Source organism: Temnothorax longispinosus, chromosome 1, assembly GCF_030848805.1.
Source record: "Temnothorax longispinosus isolate EJ_2023e chromosome 1, Tlon_JGU_v1, whole genome shotgun sequence".
Classification (NCBI taxonomy): domain Eukaryota; kingdom Metazoa; phylum Arthropoda; class Insecta; order Hymenoptera; family Formicidae; genus Temnothorax; species Temnothorax longispinosus.
The window spans coordinates 13790502-13815827 of record NC_092358.1 but is presented as its reverse complement, the minus strand read 5'-3'; the positions used below and the strand labels follow the sequence as shown (position 1 = coordinate 13815827).

At 41.2% G+C, this 25326-nt stretch overlaps 1 protein-coding gene and 1 pseudogene across 2 annotated transcripts in view; both read right to left on the bottom strand.

The window, feature by feature from the left end:
• LOC139809977 (odorant receptor 13a-like) overlaps nt 1-25326 on the bottom strand; it is a 602938-nt gene that overhangs the window by 51652 nt on the left and 525960 nt on the right. For both annotated transcript variants that reach the window (XM_071773316.1, XM_071773309.1), the window contains 2 exons: nt 20070-20206; nt 19263-19395 (listed from right to left, as the gene is read on the bottom strand). In XM_071773316.1, coding sequence (XP_071629417.1) covers nt 19263-19395; nt 20070-20206 — 270 coding nt within the window. The remainder of the gene's footprint in view (nt 1-19262; nt 19396-20069; nt 20207-25326) is intronic.
• Nucleotides 14315-15473, bottom strand: LOC139810019 (uncharacterized; annotated as a pseudogene).

The window sequence follows — 25326 nt, the reverse complement described above, 5'->3', positions numbered from 1 at the left end:
TTTTAAGATTCAAATTGCAGTTAAGATCTGTCTTAGGTCAGAATTTTTAAAGACTATTAGCAATGACAACTACTAATTCCCAACAACAACTGGCTATCGATGATCTTTCACTCTTATTTATATTCAAGTGGCAAGAACCCCCCGCGCGAGCTTCTCACCACTTCTTTTGTCTTTATGTTTGAAGGAGGAGGAAGGTCTTATCACTAGGTGTAATTTTATCCCTTGTGAACCGCGGCCTGACAACCGTCTCCCCATTAGAAATCGGATAATTAATCAATATCGATAACATTCTTGGCTATTTAAAGATTGATTGAATTCAATTTTGTTCGCACGTAACACCGTCGTCAACAAATACCGCGAGATATACCCTCAAACCCTCGAAATAACCGATATATATACATTTGTCCGCACTTGTTTCTTTAAAATTAAATTTTCGCAGAAAGCTACTGAATTTACGGTTCCAGCACCGAGGTGCCTGCTTCAAACCGTACAACGACTTGATAAGTCGACACACCACACCTTCACTGGTCCCCGCACATTTTTCCACGTCGAGCCCTTCAGGCACCTCCATGTAAATTTCCTCATCCAGGTTCCCGTAAAGGAACGCCGTCTTTACATCGAACTGGATGAGTTCGAGGTCCTCTTGAGCGACGATTGCTAGCAGCAGACGCAGGGAGTCGTATTTCACCACTGGTGAGAACGTCTCTGTGTAGTCTATCCCCTCTCTTTGTTGGAATCCTCTCGCACAGAGGCGAGCTTTGTAACGATACACGCTCCCGGTTGCGTCTCGCAACTTCTTGAACACCCACTTGGAGTCGACTGTTTTCTTCTTATCTTGTTTCGGAACGATTGTCCACGTGGAGTTTCTACGGAGCTTACAGTTCCTCGTGAATTGCTTCGACCCACTTCGCTGACTCTGGTCCGGTTACCGCTTCTTTGAAGTTCGCGGGAGGTTCGTACTCTGCCAGGTTTACCTCGTAGTCGTCGTACCTCGCTGGCTGTCGCAGCTGATCTCGACTTCGTAACTGGCGAGGCTCGGTTTGTAAAGGCTGCTGTTGCGCCGGTACGTTACCGACTGCGGGTTCTTCTGGCTCGTTCTCGACTGCTGGGTCCTCTGGCCCCTCTCGCACCGGGTCTTCCCGCTCGTTGTCGTCTGCGTTGAGTCCTCCCACCGACATCGTTGTTTCTTCGGTCTCGACTTCTTTTCCGGCCGGCTCGATCGGATCACACACCTCGTGGAACACCACGTTCCTTGACACGGTCACGTTTCTTGTCTCAGGATTGTAGACCCTATAGTTAGAAGAGTCTCCTTCGTACCCTACAAATAACACTTTCTTTGACCTCGCGTCGAACTTTCTTGTAAACTGTTTGGGCACGTGCACGAAAGCTTCCGATCCGAACACCTTGACATGCGTCAGATCGGGTTTTTCTCCCGTCTAGAGCTCACACGGCGTTTTTCCTCCTCTTCTTTCCGACGACAGCACTCGATTCTGGATGTACACCGCAGTATTTACTGCTTCCGCCCACAGGAACGTTGGTAAGTTCTTCGCCTTCAGCATCGTACGCGCGCACTCGATAATCGTACAGTTGTCCCTTTCAGATTTGCCATTTTGTTCTGGTGTATACGGTGCACACGGTTCAAACCGTATTCCATGTGTTGACAGATACTGTGTCATCTTGTCGTTGCAATACTCCCGGCCGTTGTCGGACCGCAGCACCTTCATTGGGCGGCCGAACTTGTTCGCAATCATCCTCTCGTATTCCCTGAAGTGATCGAACACATCCGACTTATGTTTCAGAAAGTACACGTGACGGAACCCGGAAGCATCGTCGATGAAAGTCACGAAGTAACGTGCTCCTCCTGGTGAATTCTCGGACATGGGTCCGCACACGTCGCTGTGCGTGAGCTCACCCGGTTTCGTGCTGACTTCTTTGTTTATCTTTTCGAACGGCAGTCTGTGTGCCTTGCCTAACTGACAAGCATCACAGAAAAAGTCTCTCTCGTTTGTGACCTTGACTCCTTCCACGAGCTCCTTTTTAACTAGATCACACAACGCACGTTTGTTCAAGTGTCCTAGGCGTTCGTGCCAGACCTTTAGACTCGTCGTGGACACATTCACTTCGCCTACGTTTCGCGCACTTTTCACACGGAAGTACATTCTGTAGATCTCGTTGGACTGCTTGACTTCAGTCGCCACGATCTCACCGCTGTCCATTATGTCTACGCGATCATCCGCGAATTTCACTTCAAGTCCTCTCGAGGTGCAAACACCGACGGAAAACAAGTTGCTGCGCACTGCTGGTATATAAAGCACGTTTTCGATTCGCGCCTTGCTCCACACGCCGTTCATGAATTTCTCGATTATCACAGTGCCTTCGCCGGCCACTTCGCACACGCCATCATTGCCAACCGATATCGCTGTGCCTCTCTCCGGACGAAACTCTGTGAGCCACTCGCGTCGAAACGTAACGTGTCTGGAAGCGCCGCTGTCGGTATACCAGACATCTCTCTTATTGAGTTTCAGCCATCTGTTTTTCAGTTCCGCACTTGGCCCACTGGGGTGTACCGACCCGACTGCTCGCTCACCGAACTCGCGGCAATAAACGCGCACCCACGTGTCTCGCTCTCACCGCCGCCATCTTTCTTTTGTTTTCGCGCCGGGCAATTGCGCGCGTAGTGCCCCTTTTTTTGACAAACGAAACACTCGACGTTCTTCTTTTTCTTCTCGCGCCGCGCTTTTTTCTCCTCTTTGCTCTTCGAGTCTTCTTTCTTTTTCGAACCGCTAGCCTCTCCGCCGCTGATTCGGACTGCTGCAAGCGCCGCTATCTCGCCTCCTTCAGCATCCAAACGACTTTCCTCCTTGATGAGACGTTCTTGCAGGTTTTCTAGGGTTTGTCGAGCCGGATCGACACTGTCCCACGCTGTCTGCAAGGTGCTGAACTTCGACGTTAAACTGGCCAAGATTTTCGCCATGATTGTTAGATCGGACACGTTTTCTCCGAGATCCAGAAGTTGCCTCGCCATATTTTAGATTTTCGCCACATGTTGTACGGCTGTATCCGTAGGGCTCATTCGGTATTCGTGGAACCGTTGCATCAGCAAGAGCTTGTTCGCTGCCGAATTCTGTTGATGAATCCTCGCCAGACCGTCCCACATCTCCTTTGCAGTCGTGCAGACCAGCAAGCTCTCGAGATGTTTGTATTCTAAGGACTTTGAAATTAGGTACATGGCCTTGGCGTTGTCCTTCACCCACGCCTTCATCAACTCGTCTCGTTCGACCGCCGGCCTCGCCCTCGTGCCATCGACTTCGTAGACTCCGCACGCTGTTAATGCTGCATTCATTTGAAATTTCTATCCGAGGAAATTCGTCCCGTCGAATTTGGGCACCTGCCCTACCGAAAATTCGTCCGGCATTTTCGCACTTTCTACTCGCTTGCGTGACTTTTTTGATCTTACGCGACTCTAATAAAAATGGCCGACTTTTGCCTCGTGTCCCTTTTTCCGCCCGATTCTCACAATGTTTAGCAAGCCCTATCGCACTGGACTCGTCGCTGGGCCCATAACCTGTTGAACCGTTGCACACGATTCCGCGACCTTGTGCAGATAGCTTGCCGGGATAGTAAGGAAAGGAACACCTTGTGTATAAGTAAATGCTTTTATTATGTCGATCGTACACCAGCTCTTGTGACGAACGACGAGAAGACTGACCGGTAACGCCGCGCTCGGAAGACGCTCGGCTCTCTATGACGACACACTCGTGCAATTTCGGGACCGTTCGCTGCGCGCATGATCAGACACATACATACATGCACACGCTCGTCAGGCATACTTAACATTTGACTATTACTCTAGATATTTAGAAATTTTTAATTTAAAATCTTTAACTGAACAGGAAGTCATTGAGAAATGTAAAGCTGCATTTGGAAGATTTGGAATACCGGAAATAGTCAGGAGCGACTGTGGAACGCAATTTGCGGCTAAATTGAAAAACTTCGCACAAGAATACGATTTCATTCACATTACAAGCTCACCAAAATACTCACAGAGTAACGGTGCGGCGCGGCGGAAGCAGCAGTTAAAATTACAAAAAATATTTTAAAGAAATGGAAAATGTAAATCTAGGGTTGTTAGCATATTGAACAACTCCTTTAGAAAATGGTTACTCTCCGGCGGAGTTAATGTTTTCGCGGAAAATCCGTTTTACCCTTCCTACTTTATCAAAGAACCTGGGATCGTTTGTAAAACATAAGAAAATTTATCCTAAAAAAGTAAAGAAGAAGGATAGACAGGAAAGAGATTACAATAGAAAACATCGTGTTAGAGAATTATCTGAGTTTAAGTTTAATGATAGAGTTTGAATTATAGATACTCGCTGGTATGGTAGGATAGTAGATAAGGCGGACGGTCCAAATTCTTATTTGATCAAAACGGATAAAGGTGGAATATTAAGAAGAAACCGATGGCACCTCATTCCGGCATCTCCAGAACAGAACACCAGCTCGGAATTTACAACCAGTCCTCCGGTTATTATTGAAGACAATCCACCGGAAGAAGCAGTAACGCCAGGACAAGAGCCAAATGGGAATAACCAAGCTTTAGAGAACACTTTAAGAGCAAGTTCCCAAAATGTCGAGAACACTTCATCAAATGCACCTAGGAGGTCCAGTAGAAACACGGGACCACCGCGTTACCTTAAAGATTACATTGTAAATTAAAAGGGGGAAATGTTGTGTAAACTAGATGGGTTTGGGAACGCGCTAATTGTAAGACTGATGTAGAGATGGCGTTGCGAAAGCGGTACACACAGAATAAGCGTAGCGTGCTTAAGTAGAGATACAAGAATAAAGCCACGTACATATATTCACTCGAGCCTGATAATTATTACTGCCCTCAGTACCACTACATCATCAAACCCCGCGAAATACATCTTTGTTAATCTCAGCGCCTGTAAATATCTCATCAAGCACCGCGAATAAATCTGTGTTAATTGCTATTAGCAACGCATGTAAATGTATCACCGACCATCGTGGAATAAATCATTGAAAATATAACTTGAAAAACCGAGCCTTGTGTCTTCCTCCGCGCCTACTCCGAACCCTGACCAGCCGCGAGCAAATCCGCGCGTCGGAAGTTAGGTTGTTTTAAGTTTATGAAAAAGACTAATGTAAAGCATGTAAAAATTGCGACTGCGTCACCTCAGGCAAATGAACAGGTCGAGCAATATAATCGGATTTTAGCGCCGGCTTTAAGGAAATTGTATGACGGGAAAGATTGGCATAAATCGTTAAGAGAAATAGAATTTGCTATAAATAATACTGTAAATCGAGCGATAGGCGAGACTCCTAGTCGATTACTGTTTGGTGTATCTCAGCATGGGCATGTATATGATGCGTTAAAAGAATACGTGGAAATGCAGAATGAAAATGTAAGAGATTTAGTGAAAATGCGAGCTAGCGCGGCCGAGAAAATTGTAAAAACAAGCGAATATAACGAGAAGTACATAAATAAAAGGCGGAAGATAGCGCGAGAATATTCTGAAGGCGATCTTATAATGGTTAAAAACTTTGAGACTACAGGTGGTAAATTATCTCCAGCGTATAGAGGACTGCCAATGTCCAGCGTAATGTTGAAGTGTCACAAAGACCATACCAATGAACGTGGGAAGCGGCTAATATGAAACTATGGCGCGAGAAATCGAAGACAAAAGATTCATCGGAAAGCGACTCCGAAATAGAAAACAGCGATTGTAATGATAGTGTAAGACGGCCGGGACGGCCTATTGTCAGAATGGCAGAAAACGTAGTAGGAAAAGAGACAGACGCGGAGTCTTCTCGTTCGGACGAGGACGCAGTAGAACAAGTGAATTACGTGTAACACGTGAATTGCCGCAGTGTTTTGGCGTGATCGCCTAGCGACGGCGAGGTCAAGGAATCTTCTAGAAGAAGACGTTTGACGATCGTCGGACGAAAGGACTCTCGCGTCTCTCCCGTTATTGTCAGAAATAAAGTAACCGTCGAGCAGGCCACATCTCGTCTCTTGATTTTTTGTTGTGATAAAGATTTCTCTCCTCCGCGCCTTACATATATATATGGGACGTTTTACGTCAACCGGATCACTTGTCTGTCCAAAATTTGAAGCGACCTACAAAAACGTTCGATAGCTCAAAAAATTAGTCTTTACTAGTACTTTCGAAAGTCATGTGTCCCGTTTTGAAATCCAAGATGGCTGATCCAATATAGCGGCTGAAAGCCTGAAAATTGGAGAAAAATCTACATAATTTAACGTAATCATGTTTTTAAATACTGATTCAATTTTAAAATGGTTTGGTAAGAAGTTTTCAGTGTCTGTGATGTTGAATCTGGGAGCTAGTTGAAGTTTGGAACGTTCCTGGATTTTTTAAAAATGATCTGTCCCATTTCTCCTTTGGCACAGATACATTTCTGAGTAATAAATACGAAATACATAAGAGACCGAACCGATACACCCTGCGGAAGACACCCTTATACTCAAAAAACCTACCCCCCGACCACTTTAAATATTCTGGCTACGCTGAAAACGATTTATCCCATTTCTCTTTCGGCACAGAGCAACTACTAAATGCCACACACAAAATACATAAGAGACCGAACTGATACACCCTGCGGAAAACACCCTTATATTCAAAAAACCTACCCCCGGACCACTTTAAATATTCTGGCTGCACTGAAAACGAACTTTTCTCCCTAGGGCGGAAAGTGACCACTTTCCTCCCTGTTAACAGTGGTTACTTCCCGCCCGCTATGCCGTCCTGGCGTGAAATTGGTCACTCTCGCCTCTCTCTAGGCATGAAAGTCGAACTTTCCGTAAAGATATTGTGAAAAATATCGTGTGCACCTCGGGGCAAAAGCTTTTTCAGACTCGTGTGATTTGCCGCCCTCGCCTTCGGGTCGGGCGGCAAACTTTACACTCGTCTGAAAAACGCTACTTTCGCCCCTTGGTGCACAATATACTATATAGTACGTTATATTTGTTGTGCTCAACATTAATATAAATAAATTTATAGTTCCACATACAATATCTATTATTTTACCTATTATAAAATTAGTACGGTATAGAATAAGATATAGGCAATCTGAGCTACCTTCATATGCAGTGTTGCCAGATCTTTACAGGTTAGCTGTCGTATGCGTCCACCGCTATGAGAAATTGTGTACTTTGCGTAACAATTGCTTCAAAACTAGATAGACAAGGGTCTTGTACTTTTGTAAAAATATTTTTACAAATCTCTTTTGTTATCTCTTTGTTTTTCATTAAAATTGTATAAGTATTTTGATCGCTACAATTACAAACATGATATGGGAAGCCGTTTTCGTCCTACGATACATGTAAAAAGTGCTAAGTTTGACTTCCATTATTTCAACTTTGGTATAGTCAAGCTTCTTCTACTTGCACGTGTGTGTAGAGCGTGTTTGCATTAACATTCTGTTCAAATTTTAAAAGATTCTTATGAAAATGGGTTTTGCGATACAATTACCTTAAATTAAAACATATCAAAAATTCAGCCAATGTGACCAGAAGCCTATTGATTTAGTGCGGAGTCCTTTCGCATAACTTCAAATTAGCATAATTCTGCGAAAAATTATCATATTTGAAAAATGATTTTTTTATTCTAAGGAGTCTTACTTTACGGAGCGTTTGCTAAATTTTAAATTCATCCTCCTTCCGCCATCTTTCCAAAAGTAATGGTGTTTTTTTGAAGATGAAAACGCATCCTTATTTTTGAAAAGATGACAAGAAGGAAGAGGATAAATTCAAAATCTGGCAAATGCTCCTTAAAGTAAAGACTTTAGATTCTAAAGTCTTAAGTTCTAAAAAAGCATCCCAAGTAGCACATGAAGTTTTAGAACGGCTGCGATAACGTTGTCGCAGCTTAAACTGCAGCATTTTTGTCTAGCACAGTTATTGTCACAACGTCATTATGACGTTTTGACAAAATTGTAGCTGCAAAAGTGGGACAACATTTTTAGGCTTTGTAGATGATGTCGCAGCCATTTGGCTGCACAACCATTTTGCTATGAAAAGATTACAGCAATATTACAGCAGTAGCAGTCGGAATACGGAAAAACAAACCAATAAACAAAGAATGTTTTTATATGTAAATTAATATTTTATAAAAATTAAATTTTAATTTAAACATTATGTAAAAGTATTGAAACGAGAATTAAAAAAAAAATTTTATTCAATTGGGATTGAACCTCGGACAATCCGGGACCTTCGCCACACTAAAATATTTAAAATAATTAATAGATAATAATTAAGGGGGCACATACCTTTCTCGGACCAAAAAAATAGCATATTTCACAATTTTTTTTCGGCGAAAATATAGTAGTAGTATGATTTATTTCTAATTCTGACGACTTACAGAAATGGCGTTTTGTAGGGACGTACCCAACCATTTACAAATCTTCTCTTACTTTACCCGACCTAACCATATGCGACCCTTCACATACTGAACCCTCCCACCCCTTCGCGGGGACTTGGTTGGACTTTCCTGCGGGAGACCTCTTCACACACATACTCACACTCCTCCGACCTTGAAGCCGTGCGCCAAAACTGCACGGGCGCAGCTGCTGGGCCAGCCTTAAGTGGTTCTGAGGCTCTTTCCCCGACGAACGGCGGAGCGTGGACCGACGGGCGACATCGGTGCCCCGGGAGGAGACGTGACGCAGCAGATGGGACGTGGCCCCGCGCATTGCGGGCGGTGCCGTGGGGCACCAGTCGAGGCAACTGACGGCGGTGCCGCATGCAGCGGTGCCGAACAAGCGGGACGACACGACCGAAGAGGTACTGAGACCATCCTCGGGAGAGGAGATCCCAGGGGACGAGGAAAACGTACCCGACGTAGAGTAGATTATCGCGAGCGCTCCGAGGACGGAATTATCTAGGAAGCCCAAACCCCTTTGGCCATAGTAGTGGAAATTTATTTTATTTCATTTATTTGACCGTAGAGTCCCGTAGATTAAGTTTCTCCGTCCGGCGCACTAATAGAATTAAGGTAGCTGTCTCGTCAGGGCATGTATTAGATAAAGTTTTCGATTTCGGTTTTTATATTAAATTATATGATCAGCTTTGCAGTCGATTTTTTCTGTGGCTCCTTACCGACTATTTACTCTAGAAAATCGATCTCGAAAATCACAAATTTTGCATTACTTCATACAGAAAAGAAGGCTCTATCACGGTTTCAATCACATATTTTCGTATTTTTCGATTAGATGAAGTGAGAAAAAAACATTGCTTTTTGTACATTAGATTTCGAAGAATCCGATGCAACCATAAAATATATAGGTTACCGAAGATTTCGCTGCTAATTTTTTAGTTTATTTTAGTGAAAATGCGGTAATCGAGCAGACATTTTTTGGTCGAGGTGAGGTTGCGAAGACTTGGCAACGCCGCTGGCTAATCACTGTAGTTGCAGGTTATGGGGCTCGTCCTTCTTAGCCGAATTGGATAGTGATTGACACCTCTGTCATGCGTTTTGAAACCCTTTCTCAGTAATTGTCAAAATTCAATCGAAAAGAAGATGTAACCTCACTTGTAACCTTTCTCGACGACTCGCATGATCAGCTGATCAAAACGGAGTCAAATGAGAAAAATCACATAATTTGGAAAAAGTAACATACTTTGTCACGTATGAAATTTTACACTATAATTCATAAAATTATTTTTCCCTTAGTAAAAATTGCCTGAAATATATTTCTGAACGTGAAAACCTACAAACAGTCACATGACTAGCACGTAGCGAGACAGCTACCTTAAGTTATGCGACTATGCGACAGCGGTCGCCGAGCAGCGGCTCACCTAGCACTTAAGTCCTTTCCTCCCGATCCACATCATTTAATTTCCTTTTTCGGCATGACAATGCCCGGTCCCGACTGGGATTATGTTTTTATTTTGTTTTGGGGTATGTGCGTGGATCGCGGTAACGCACAAATTAACTTAAGGAAGCTCTTACCCGGCTGCTCTAATCAATGTAGCAACCGAAAAATTATCATTAATAATTGGTTATACAAATTATCGGAAAATTAAATAAAAAAATAAATAATGATTTTTACATAGTGTAAGAGTAAGTTATATGTTTTATTAGTGTAAATATTAAAATTTATACAATAAGTCAGTTGACTACGTCAGTGCTAAAGAGCAGAATAATAACATGCGCGTGTTACAACGTCGTCTGTAGCAGTCTGCAGCTAAGTGAGGTGTAGCCGTGTAGCGTTGTAGCGATTGATGCGATGAAGAGATGGAGCCAAAAGAAAGATATAACGTGAGAATGCTGAGAGGGAAAATGAAAGGAAAATTCTCGAAAATAAAGGTTGTCAATGCGCGAGAGAATAATTATGCCGCTACCATACAGCGCAGAGAAAAGACATGTGCAAGTGAGGTTAGGATTTTGACACTCGGAAGATCATTCGCCTAACCTGTCGTACGTCATATTAAAACTACAATATCTTTTATAACTCATCGTCAACACCAAGTTTTCTTCTTATCATTAGAAAGATTACTATTTTAACTACAATTCCTTAGTTTTTTGTTTACCTGGCTCGCAAACTTGCCAAGAAAATAAATCACTTCCGGTAAAAATTTTAGTGTTTACCATATGCCCTGTGTTAAAAATGCGAATTTCAATACTGATATTTTTAAAATTTTTATCGTCAACCTATGCTAAAGTTTTGGGCATCGGTTCGTTGTGGTTCACTTTACAACATAATTTAATTTTGATCTGTCGTTTTATGATCGAGGTAAGAGCCTCCTTAACAGTCGAGCCACACACAATCTTCATACCGCGTGCACCAAGTGCCCGAACCACGCGTGTCGCGCGAATAAGAATCATTTCTGCCGACTCACGAGGTCCCCAAATAGAGGCGCACGCGAAAGCGCCGCGATCCGAACACCTGGATATGTAGTTCGAGCGACAACCCGCGAAATCGTGAACCGGACGTCATCTCGGGAAAAGGCCGAAGATGCGTCCAAAGAGAGATCCGGTACACCCTAGGAACCGATCGCGGGCGAAATCCGAGCAACCGGACATGTAGTTCGGGCGACAACCCGCGAAATCGTGAACCGGACGTCATCTCGGGAAAAGGCCGAAGATGCGTCCAGAGAGAGACCCGGTACACCCTAGGAACCGAGCGCGGGCGAAATCCGAGCACCCGGACATGTAGTTCGGGCGACAACCCGCGAAATCGTGACCGGACGTCATCCTCGGGAAAAGGCCGAAAATGCGTCCTGTGGGAGACCTGGTACACCCGGGGAACAGGTCGCGGTCGAGATCCGATCACCCGGACAGTGGTTTATGGCGACGGTCGCCGAGACCGATAGACCCGGACGTCGGCTACGAGAACTAAGTTGGAATATCGTTGGTAGGGACCGTGGGAACAAGCAGCGGGGGTCGCCGTCATCGGTGGGCATGGCAAAAGCGACCTGGACGTCTTCTCCGAGAAGTCGGCCCGGAACCGGCATTAGGGACGTAGGAGAGGACGTGCGCACGGGTCGGCGCCCTCAAAAGTCGAAATTTTAAAGTGGTGAAAAACCACTACCCGGGAGCCGATTAAGCGCATCACAAATAGGGTACTGGCGGCGGAAATTTCCATCGGGAACATCTGGCGCGCACCTGGCAAGCCAGAAGTCGTAAACACCTATTGTAACTGCGTAGCGTGTAAAATTACCGCGAGAAAGCGGCCGAGACCCCATAGTGGGAATAAAACTTCGGAGGTAGAGAGCCCGAGAGAGGAATATTCCTCGAGGCAGTCTCTCGTGGGCGCTCGTATAGGTAACATCCTTCTCGCGCGTATATCTCGGCGTGTCGCAGTAACTATCGCGAATACGTACCGGATTACGATTATAAGTTTACCACAGCGTCCGGAACAAACGGGAACGCCCGCACATAGCGTTACATGTCGCCGATACGAAAGGCAAACGGTTTTTCGCGTACCGAAAACGGAAACTTCGCACTTTGCGAGACGTGCGACCGCCATCTTGCGCGGCAACAGTAATTGTGAACCACCACCATTGTGAAACGATAGTTAATAATAAATGGAAGAATTATTTGTGAAAATATATACGAAGTTATCGATTACTTACCTTCAATTTACCTGAATAAGCGGCTGTCGTCCAACTTGGGTGTTAGCGGTGACCCGGGTCGAAGGTCATCAGTGCTGCTGCATCGGAGGAGGCCATAGATGAGACATCCGTGGCGGAAACCTGAAAAGAAACGGCATTAATTGCAGTTATCACGACAATTCTCATACTTACCTTTGTCGCGACATCTTACGGACGCGGTGATCCTGGGCAGCGATGAGCAGCGGTGATCCATGACATTGGCGGCGGAGATGAAGCAGCTGTTGACAAAATCTGAAAATAAAGAGAATTAGTTGAGTTAATTTATCCTAATGCTGGGACTTACCCGATCAAGCGGTTGTCGCGCCATCTTGGCTCCATAGGCGAGGCAGGCTGGTGATAGATAGCGGAGACTCGAGGGGAGGCAACACAGATGAGGCATCCGTGGCGGGAACCTGAAAGGAGGAAGGATTAAAGAAATATTAACGCGTATATACCCGATCAAGCGGTTGTCGCGGTAACCGGTGTCCCTGGCTGGCCGTTGAAGGCCATACCTAGCGGTATCCTGAGTACAGGCGATGCTGACGAGGCATCCATGGCGGGATCTGAAAATAAAATTATTTAAACAAATTGTTCAACTATAGTGTCGTTTGCATTACAACTACCTACCTCCTCGGTGGTTTGAGGTTAAACCGAGTGGCGACCGATGACTTACAAGACAAAATCGCGTACCCCGTAGCCCGATTACGTATCGTTCACTTACAACCTAACCTAACCCCCTGTCCTACTTGACTCTGTGCAACCTTTTTGTTCCTACTCTCCTCTTTCCTTTTAGCCTTCCGCTCCTTAAGCCATCTGTAACTTCCTTCTGTCTCCTTCTCGCCTATTATATCATCCAACACTACTCTGCTAGTACTTTTCCATACGCACCGTTCCATCAGATGTTCTAGAGTACTCTCTTCCCTGCCACATACGTTACAATTCCTTTCCTCCTCTCGCAACCAGTACTTGTTTTTTAACTCCTTATTCCCGCATCTAGCCCTTGCCCTTCTTTTATGACTACCACTCTCCCCCTTCCTCCTCAAGTATTCTGGGAGCCCAGCCACCTTGATCCTCCTGTATCGTTTATTGTATCTGGCCCACTCAATTAGTATCTCTTGCTCTTCCCTTTGTCGCCTTCTATCTTTACTACTTAGCTCTTCTGCCACACACCTTCCTCTTTCTCTCCATTGTTCCAGATCCGCCTTTTGTACTCCACACCTACTTAAGTATTCTTCTCTCTCCGACCTACCTCTTGTCAATGTTCCTCTTCCCTCCCTTTCCTTAATACATTCCATCACCCATCTTCTCCGACCATATCCTTGTCTTGCCTTTTCTTCAAAGTTAACCGCCAGCTTGGTCCTTATCCTTATCTTGTCCCTCTTGGTTTCCTCCAAGACCACATAACCTGGTGTGCATCTCTCCAGGCTTAGTGACCATCTCAGATATTGTGCCTTCACCCCTTCCACGTTACTATGCTCTAACCAACCCCACACTTCCACCCCATATACCATCACACTCCCTACTAAGCTGTCGAACAACATTATCTTCCTCCCCCAATTGTTCGCAAACTTCCTTTCTCCCAAGCTCCATGTCTTCTTCATCACTAACGTTGCTTTTCTTACCCTCTCCCTAATATCCGGCGAAAATATAAAAGATACGAAAATCGGGTTTTTCGCAAATAAAAGTACATATTTTAAAGTGCATTTCCTGATTTTTGTTTTTTTATTAGTGATGGAAACCCCTTCCCCTACAGCTCTTCGCCCTAGGCCCTGCTTGTCATGTAGGGTTTTGCGGTACCGGCGGAATCTGGTTTATCTGAAGACAAAAAATAAAAAAAGGTCTTAAAGTTTATAATATTTTCTAGTCCCTATCGAATGGGATTTCCGAAATTTTGATTTTTAACAAAATGGCGGACTTTCAAACTTAAGACATCGATTTTTAGCCAAAATTTTCATTTTGTTTCTTAAAAAACAAATATAAATAATTAAAAAATTGCAAAAAGCATTCGACAGGGACTAGATAATTTTATATACTTGCGATAGGTTCAAACCTCATTTAAATCGGTCAAGCCGTTTTCGAGTTTCAGCCGGTACCGATTTTGAAAACATGGTTTCCAGAAAAACGTTTTTAAAGTTTTACAACAAGTTTACACTACAATAACACTGTTTTTCTTTCAACTTACATGAAATCATCTATTCCAGGCCTATAAAATAAATCCTCCTTAGCCAAAATTTCATCCTCCAATTGACTTTTGGCAAGTCGACGTTGAACTCGGGCCTTTCGAGTCGCGTGCTGCGCGCAAATGTCCGCTTGGTTGACTCGACGAGTATCGCTTGACGCTGTGAATTGCGCTGCATTTTGCCCGATTTTAATTCCCATCGTGTTCATTATTTTTAATAACGATGTCGCACCTTCGTTGAATAAACAAACTGCTATGTAAGTTGCTGTTTCAACGATGCGAGCACTGCTGTTTATAATTTTTGGTGTAATTTTCCAAATTAAGTTGTTATAACTTTCGTTATTATTCTGGGTAAACCCGCCAAGACAACGATTTAGCAACGTTTCATTAGACAGGTCTTTATAAATAGGGCGAATCGCATTAAAAACCTTTTCAGGTAAGGTTTTGAAACTTTGCTCGTACCTGTCTAAAGTGCCGGTTAGCTTTTGCCTGTTGCCACTCACACCACGATTCGGAGCGTTCGGGACAGAGTTGATGTTGCGGATCTTTTGTTGTTGAACTATAATGATGGAATGTAGCCCAGATAGCGTCTCGCATTTTTTCCACTGAATCATAATTTCGACGAATTGCAAGACCGTAATATACGCTGAGCTTATCAATCATCTTCGCAGTTAATTTGTTTTTGCCACCAGTACTTTTATTTTCTTTTTTACATTTTCGGAATCGCGCGTCTATTCATTTTTGCACGTGTCCGATGCACTCCTTTTTATTTATAACCACATTATCTCCATATAGTTTGGAATCGATGATACCTTCATAAGTTTTTGAATCGCCATCGCCAATATAGTCCGTATATTTTACTCCGTACAGTTTTTCGGATCTTTGAAACATTTCTTCCATGGCGTCCACTTCCATTTTGCCAGATGAGACGTAATGATTTATATGGCAGATTGGTTCGTGTTCAGTTTTCCATTCATCGTATTCTTCAGTACCTTGTTTTTTTTACTCAAGTTTCGCATCCTTTACAATAAGCAGACTTGATGTTAATGTCCAGAACTTTTTTCGAATAAATACCGATTAGAGAGCAAACACCGAACGAAGAAGTAAATCCTCGCTTTTGCCATGTCCCGTCTCCAGAAACCGCCAGCTCCGTAACATCTTCCACCACTTCCCGCTCCAAGCTCATCCTCAGCTGTTCTTCTTTTACCGCATCTTTCATAAGTAATTCAGCAACAGCCTTAGACGCTACATGAATGTTTTTCTAAATTTCATCATGCGACTTTTGGGCGACAGGAAGCGGTAAATCCATCAATCCGCAAAATTTTTTCTCCGGTTGGTCCTTGGCCTATACAGCGCATAGCAAAAGTAAAACGACGATTTATTTCAAATGCCAAACCGATTTGTGGACAAGAAGGAATAAGTCTCGGTTTGCAAAGTTGGCAAGTTAACATTATCTTGAAGCCAAGACCTCGAGTGCTTTCCGGATAAAATTTTATGTCGCCTCCACATTCTTTACACTTTACAAATTGCGAAATTTCAGTAAAGACAAAGTTAAAATTTAAAATTCGGTAACTGATACTTTTATCTTTTGCCACTGACACGTTGGTACAATTTTTCAATTTTTTCGCAGCATTTAAAGTGGTGTTTTTTTCTTTTTCCACATCCCATTGATTGATCGATATTCTTTGTTTACGCCTCGTATCTTTACGAAATTCATTGCTACAATGAGCTTCTCGGGAACCTTTCGATTTAGACATTAAGAACACTCAAACAACTTGGCGATACGCACAACACAGCTGACACTAAGTGACTGAATATAGTTTGACCCTATAACCTATTACAGTGTCATCTGTTGAAAGAAAAATAAATTAAGTCTGCAGATGGGGGTACATTCAAAATAGAACAAAAGGAAACTGTTTTGATCGGTTTTTATAAGGGGCCGTCTTTCTACCTGCGCGCCGCTCCACAAAGAGCTACTGCATGCCTGTGCGCCGCGCAGTACAAAGCGCTGTATCTTCTATACTTGTTCGAATTTCAAAAAACGGCTTTAGGGTTTTATTCTTAAGACATTAAATATTCAAAATATGCAAAAAAATCGATTTTTTCAATCCGAGAAAAGTATGTGCCCCCTTAATTATTGCAAATTATTACAGTTTATAATGTACATATAGTATAAGTATACTACCGCAAAAGTATACTAGACGCAAATTTATCCTCCTATACTGATTACAGAACTACACACAGATCCTTAAGTAATAATTGTAGAGCCGCATAAATGAACGCATGAGTCCGCTTGACCATCGCTGATACATGCTAAGTATAACCTTAAAATTGATAGTCATTTTACTCTTTGCTTTCGCTGTGGCATACAAATTACAACCAGATTACAGCTATTTTGGCTGTATTTTAGTTTTTGCTTTTCTTCTCGCTAAAATGGCTGCGGCTAGTTTTGGTTTCTTTGACAACTGTTACAGCAACTCTACGCAGCTATTAAAACAGCTAAAATAGCTATGGCTAAATTATGACTTTTGTTATTGCTGTCATAACGACTTTATACCAATTAATGTAACTAAAATGGCTGCGGCTAGTATTGATTTTTTTGACAATTGTCACATCAACTTTACAACTATTAAAACAGTTAAAATAGCTGTGGCTGCATTTTGACTTTTTCATTAACTGTCACAACGACTGTATAGCCATTAATATAGCTAAAATAGCTGTAACTGCATTTTTTGACTTTTTTAGTAGCTGTTATAGCGTTTTTGCAGCTAAAAATCTAGCAAAATAGCATTTGCTGCTAAATAGCTGTAATTAAGGCTGGCAGCACGTTATATTAGTCACATTTTTGCTGTCGCAACGAATATTGGGAACGGGCAAGATGACGTCAGCTGGCCAATATGGCGGCCATAAGCCGGCTCATCAACACGCGAGACATATGTGAGCTCACTCAGTTTTGTTGATATAATTGTAAAAGAAACTATAAATCAGTGTAGTAAAAGTGAATCATGTTTCTAACATTGTTATAAATCTGCAGATATATAGACTCAACTTTGTCGTCTCCGAATATTGTGGAAAGAGAGAAATTACTACAAGCTGGACATCTTGTATCTTGCGGTCGTTTACTGCAAAGCAAAGAAGGAACGATACAATTAATTGCAAGATGTTTGCAAACATCTAGCTTGAAAAACAGAATTCCTCACAAAATTGAAGGAAGCATCTCAACAAATGGAGAAATCGTTAAAATGTGCTGCTCCTACAAAGCAGGAAACAGCGGACAATGTAAACATGTTATTGTAGCACTCGTGTTTTGTCAAAGGTATGTATGTTTTTTATGTAAGTTGAATCTTATAATTTTTTATAATAATAAGCTTTTGTATGATATATACATGTAGTGTAAGTAAAGTTTATAGTATATACTTCTGACTTTGACAACTAATATTTTTTCTAACCTCAATGAACAGAAAGTTTTAAAATATAATCAGTTTATCGCATATATAACTGTCAATTCGCATGCAATTTAAGAAATTATTCTAAGATAATTAATTAATGCATAATTTAGATTTTTCTATTTTAATGTTTTATTTTTTTTTATATTTTAAGAGTCAAACTTTCGAAGCTTGACGGACTGTCTTGCACTGATGTCAAGTGCTCCTGAAAAAGAAAACCAAAGAAGCATTGCAACAGTATGAACCGATGCCTTTACTGGATCACCCTAGCATGCAAATAATAAAAGTAAATGTAGTTAATGTGTCTGCAGAAAAAAGGGAGGAGTTTAATAAAAATTGGCTTTCACTCTCATCAAATGCTATCAAAAAACATTTGTATTGCATGCAAGGGTGATCCAGTAAAGGCATCGATTCATACTGTCGCAATGCTTTTTTGGTTTTCTTTTTCCAGGAGCACTCGACATCAGTGCATGACAGTTCGTCAAGTTTCGAAAGTTCGACTCTTAAAATATAAAAAGAAATGAAACATTAAAATAAAAAAAACTAAATTATCCATTAAAATAAAAAAAACTAAATTATGCATTAAAAAAAAAACTAAATTATGCATTAATTAATCGTCTTAGAATAATTTTTTAAATTGCATGCGAATTGACAGTTATATATGAGATAAACTAATTATATTTTAAAACTTTCTGTTCATTGAGGTTAGAAAAAATATTAGTTGTCAAAGTCATATGTAGATACTATAAACTTTACTTACATATCATACAAAAGCTTATTATTATAAAAAATTATAAGATTCAACTTACATAAAAAATATACATACCTTTGACAAAATATAAGTGCTGCAATAACATGTTTACATCGTCCGCTGTTTCCTGCTTTGCAGGAGCAGCACATTTTAACGATTTTTCCATTCGTTGAGATGCTTCCTTCAATTTTGTGAGGAAATTCCGCTTTTCAAGCTAGATGTTTGCAAACATCTTGCAATTAATTGTATCGTTCCTTCTTTGCTTTGCGGTAAACGACCACAAGATACAAGATGTCCAGCTTGTAGTAATTTCTTTTCTTCCACGATATTCCGAGACGACAAAGTTGAGTCTGCATATCTGCAGATTTCTAACAATGTTAGAAACATGAATCATTTTTTACTATACACTAATTTATGGTTTCTTTTACAATTATATCGACAAAACTGAGTGAGCATACATATGTCTCGCGTGTTGACGAGCCGGCTTATGGCCAGCTGACGTCATTATGCTCGTTCTCAATAGGCAGATTGTGTTACTTAGGATTCTAAAGTTTAGAATGAAAAAAACATTTTTGAAATATGACGATTTTTTGCGGAAATTTATTTACTTGACGTTATGCGAAAGGATATAAATTTAATGTTGTGATAATTTTGTCAACCAGTGTATTTTATAAAAATTGGACTATTATTAATTTTTGTATTTATTATTTATAAACATTATGAATTATGATAATTAATAAGTTCTCTTACCGTTGTAAAACTTTGTAAAGAGAAAATGTATATCATTCCAGCGGATAAACGACAAGGCTCTAAACACTTTCGCAACGGAATAAGTAAATTCTTTTGCCATTTTAGTGGCATCGTATACCATAATCCATTATATCTGAAGGCATATATGTGTGTTAATATATTGCAATTAAAATATATTTTTCAAGTTTTGAATATATTTTTACATATACAGGGTGTCCCAACGCACTGTATTTAATGCTCGTGATGAGATAAAAAGGATCGAGATAAACAAAAATGTCTTTTACCATTTTGCGATAATTGCAACAGTTAATGAGTTATTAATTAATACATCTGAGCGAATGAGCGCATGAGAAACGGTAGGCTTGAGTGGCTTGACTCAGCAGGCGCGCGCGTGTGCGCGCGGCGAGTCGGCAAGGGCAAGCGCGAGTGTGGCCGAGCGGCGAGTGACAAGGGGCGTGGTCACGCGGCAAGTAGAGAGGGGCGTGCGGCACGCGCTCATACGCAAGCTTGCCGACTCGCCGCGCGCCCACGCGCGCACCTGCCGAGTCCGGCCTACCGCTTCTCATGCGCTCATTCATTCAGACGTATTAATTAATAACTCATTAACTATTGCGAATATTGCAAAATGGTAGAAGACATTTTTGTTTATCTTGATCCCTTTTACCTCATCACAAGCATTGGATACAGTGCGTTGGGACACCTTGTATACATTTGATATATGTTTATATTTTTTATTTTAAAGAAAAAGTTTGCTTGACAGATTAAATTTTAATTTAAATAGAAATTTTTATATTTCAAAATACTTACATTTTGTGAGTAGTTTCAATGCTACTATCTATGATCTTTTGTCCTTGAAAACTGATGCAAAATAGATGAAAGACTTGAGCAATAACGTATACTAAATATTTTATCATTTCTTCAGTTTGTCCCGAAACCATCACTATCTAAAATTGTAAAGATATAAAAATTAATAATATAGTCTCTTTATTTGTAAGCTAAGAAGCAAAGTAAAATATTTTATAGGATATTCTATATTTTAATATCTTTTATATAACATGGAATTTCTACAACACGGTTTCGCTCACGGATAGAGAATTTAAAGGGTAATAGCACAAATAAAATTTCTGAAGTTCAAAAGATTATCCTTTATAAAAAATATATAGAAATGTATAAACATAGCCAAAAAAATGGAATTTTATTTTTTGATCAGATTGTTTCACTGAAAAAAGCGCATTTAAAAAAAATTTTCAAATGTTAAATTACGAAATATTACGAAATTTACAAAAATTTGTTACAATTCACAAAGAGGCATCAAAAAGAGATGTCACAAAGAAGCAACAAAACGAGAATTATAGATTAACCTCTTGACTGTAAATGACTGAAAAATCTGCAAAAAAACCGAATTTTATATTTTTATATTTTTGGGGTCGCGCTGAAATCAAATCTGAAATCAAAATTGCAAAATACAAAATAACGGATCCAATATAGCGGATTAAATGCCAAAAATTGTTTAATTTGCATAAAATTTTTTTAAAGGTTTTTGAAACTTATTTCAAGTTCAAAATAAAAATTCAATAATTAAAAATAACAAATTCAATATGACGAAAAAATGCAAAATATGGTTCAATTTGTATAAAAAATTTTGAAAGGTTTTTGAAGCCGCTGAATTAAAAGCTAATTTAAAAAATTTGAATTTGAATTTGAAAACAGCGGCTTCGAGAAACTCTCATTACAAATTTTTATACGAATTAAACGAGTTTTTGGATCTTTAATCCACAATTTTGAATTTAAAATGTTAAAAGTTTGACCTCAAATTTAGATTTAGCGACTCAAAAAACCGCCAGAAAGAATTTTAATTATAATTTTATTAACTTTTTTGTGTCAAAAGCACCTATTTTTGGCCCATTTTTTCCCTTAAGCTAACAAGTAAACCTCGGGGTAGCTCAGGCGCCAATTTTTCACAAATTTTTTAAAGTTTCTTATGTCAAAATATGAAAAAAATCTGTCATTATTTTCAGCTTTAATAATTTTTTCATTTTTAAAAATTTTGTAAATTTTAAACAAGTACGCAACTTTAGGGTGCTATTTCATTTGTCATATGACTTTGTCAGACGTACTGATTGGCTGTCGACAAGTATAGAAGTGGGGGCCATCCGTCGGAGAGTTGCTGTTGTTTTGTCGTTCAGAAAGTAGAGTCTAACCCAATTTCTGACGACGGTGACATCATGGCCTTTTCGGAATCCCCTTTGGGGAATCGGACACCATATTAACTGACATTAACTAAAGAAGAAGTGTGCACGCAGTGTTTGGTATTAGTTATATGCGGTCGTATGTTACATACTTTTATCGTATTTATTAGATTAATAAATCGGAGATGGAAGACAACAATGTAAGTTTATTATTTATATTAAATTAATAAAATTTAAGTTTAGTTTAGAATAAAAATTATTTTTATATAAACTTTTTTGTAAAATCTGATCTATACAACACCACGTTACAAGAAACTGTAGAAATGAAAAGGCATGATTGCCCTTCATCGTACACAAACGTCTATATTGATGACAATGAAAATGTATGCCCAGTGCTTGGTAAGTAAATTATTGCTTTTTATTATTATTATTATTATTATTATATGTTTTACATATCGCGTGTGTGTGTGTGTGTGTGTGTGTGTGTGTGTGTGTGTGTGTGTGTGTGTGTGTGTGTAAGTGTAGATTGCATATATACAGTATCTTTAACTATTCTATGAGATGAGAAAATAGCGTAACATTTTCTATACAAGAAGTACATATGTTTATCATCAGAATTGTATGTACAACATATGTATATTTTATCACATTTATATTTAAATATCTATAAATTTTAAGAATCAATTATATCAAACAAATTTTCTCTTTGTTTTGTACAGGAGATGAGACTGTTACAAACATCGTGTTTCCATCGTGTTCTAATTTCACTCTTACAACCAAATATTCTCGTGGTAAATAATTATCAGTACAAAATTACCTTTTTCAAAAAAAGTTAAAAAACGCCAAGTACACGCGCAATGCTGTAAATCCAAAAATTCAACCTAAGTGATAAGTAGCTTTAATTTCTTTTTAACAAAATGGTAATTATAGAGTTTAGGGGCCTCACCTCAAATATCGATGAAATTATGCTCAATCGACGCGTTTTTGCACGAAACAAAAGAATCTGTCAGAAAAAAGTGTCGCTTTGTCCCGCGACGCGAGATATTAAACATTGAAGTTGACAGAAATCATCGCGAAATAACAAAGTAAATAGGACGTAATATGGAACGTTAACTAGAATTACATATAATAGAACAGGAAACAGAAAATATGCTCGAATACGAAGTAATATTCAACATGGAATATCATCAAAGTAGTGCTGCGGCGCGTTCGGCGCGTAAGGATTCGACGTCCGAAACCGCGAAAGGGTTCGGTCGCCAAGGTATATGACGCCCGCGGAAGGCGCCGGTTTCTAAACATAACGCGGACTATAGTACGACTATTAACACGAAAGTATAACACACGCGAGAACACTTAGGACGACGCAAAATATAATATGCAAGGACACTCAACATAACGCAGAATACTGCACGCGAGTGCAATGAATAAACGAAGACATTGAACACGGAATAGCGCGCGAGAAGGGACTGACTATGACACAATTAGTTCCCGCGAAATCTATCACGCAACACAAAGTACGACGCACAATAATACGCGCAATAATACACGCGGTCGTGAGCACGAAGAACACGAGAAATGATTCGGCCGCTACCGCAGTCGCCTGCGTTCTTTCCGCAATCTCCAGGAGCCCGTTACGGCCTATACGTGATCCTCTGAGCCAACGAGACTATCCTGGGGCCCCTCGTTCTCGATGCCGTCAACGCCAAACTTACGCCGTTTCGGTAGTCAACACCAAGTATTCACGCGTCGGCACCTGAGCGAGAGCGCGACCCGGAGGGCGGTGTCGTGGCTTTACACACGTGAAATGTTTGAGGCAACCTCACCGAAAGTCTGCTCTTCTCCAACAACGGCTCCTAGTCGTCCGGGCTCGGGCTTCGGCAACCAGCGGTTCAAGTATTGCACGCGAAATCTCTAAAGCCTGATCTACAATGTGTTCTTTGCTTCTTGTTTTTTGCTCTTAACTTCTTTGCGACTATCTCGTACTTCACAATTCCGTCGCGTAACGCGATGTTTTTTGTTCTCTGTCGCCCAAGATAAAAATTGACGAACTTTAGAAGAGATAAGAAACCACGTTACGCGACGAAATTGCGAAATACGAGATAGTCGCAAAAAGGTTAAGAGCAGAAAACAGAAAGCAAAGAGCACATTGTAGATCAGCCTTCCCTTATGAAAATGTGCCCTTGAGTGCTCAATGGCGGTCAGTGGGAATGTATGGTTGCCCTACAGTTGCAATGCGAATTATATGGAAAAGTTAATGGAAAATATATAGTGGCAATAAGATGAATGGAAACGCAATGGCAAGATTCGAATGACAACTTTTTCCATACAGGCATAATGGAAACTGCTAATGGTTTATGAAGGTTAAAACTTGTGTATGGAACTTGCAATGCGAATTATATGGAAAAATTAATGGAAAATATTGAGTGGCAATAAGATGAATGGAAACACAATAACAAGATTCGAATGACAATCTTTTCCATACAGGCGTAATGGAAACTGCCAATGACTCATGAAGGATAAAATTTGTATGAAATTTTTCTACCTTCAGCCAATTTGTTCAGTGTGAATTGTAATGGAAATTCGTCAATGGTAAATGTGGCGGTTTGCGCCACCAGTGGTACATGCATCATCATCATGCCCGCGCAGTAACTGTATTACCGGCAGTTCGCATCGACGCCGCTAGGCGTCGCATCGTTCATGCATTCTCTCAAATTCAAGGTTCGGCACGGACTGGTATATGTATGAGACGGTACCCCCTACGGGACACCGAGGCAAATATTTTCAGGCGCTAGTCGCCTAAGGCAAGAGCTCCTATTAGATTGTCCGTTGAACCAAAGGCAATGGGAAATGAAGGCATTTATATTAAAGACAAAATAGTACCATTTATTAAAATGCCATTGAATTCTTATTGTTTCAGACGCAATGGAAATAAAGGCATTTTTGCCAAAGATAAAAATTTCCACACGAAATCCCATTGGTATTGTCAGTGTTAATACCAATGGCAATACTAATGGCAATACTAATGGCAATACCAACGGCAAAACCAGTGGCAATACCAATAGCAATACCAATGGGATTTTGTGTGGAACTTTTTATCTTTGGCAAAAATGCCTTCATTTCCATTGCGTCTGGAACAATGGGAATTCAATGGCATTTTTTAATGGCAATGAAGGGCACATTTTCATAAGGGTTAAGGCGCGATAGCCGGGCGCCACCAAAAATACATATTACGCCGGAGGACGACCAGGAAGTGCGATCGTGTGAATTCGCTCAATAGCGGAATCGATGACGCGCCTCACCCAGGGCGTGCGCGGCTTTTCGGCGCGATAGCGCGGGCCAATTAGAGGCGGGCTGGCGGGTTCGCGACAGATCCTCGCGCAGTGTTGTCGGCAGCAGATCCTGCGGGGACGTTCTATGGTCCCTCGTTTTTGCAACGGTTTCTCGAAATCCTTAAGCTGCGGTCCGGACACGCTGGTTCCTCCACAATGCTCCCTTGTGACCCGGGGGTGCTGGCCAGCCACCCCCGGAGCCCGATTACTACAGTCAAGGTTAGCCGGGGAAACTCGTCCTCTCCCGGCGCCGAGGCCCTGCTGCATCAAGCTCCGTTCGCTGTCACACCACGCGCCGCGCGCGTGTTTTCCTGCACCCCTTCTCGTTTGGCTGCCCGCGAGCTCCGCTAACAATCGCCTCCGTCGGTTCCTCGTCTCGGTCGTCCCTGCTTACTCCAATTCTCCGGATCTTCCACATTCCGACGGGAACGTCCTGGTTTGGTCTCGGCGAGGTGCCAATTATAATACAAAAAGAAAGAAAGGGATCAGAAATCGGAAACGCAATTTAATTAAGCCCCTGGAGATTTCGCAATCGCCTCCCTGGAC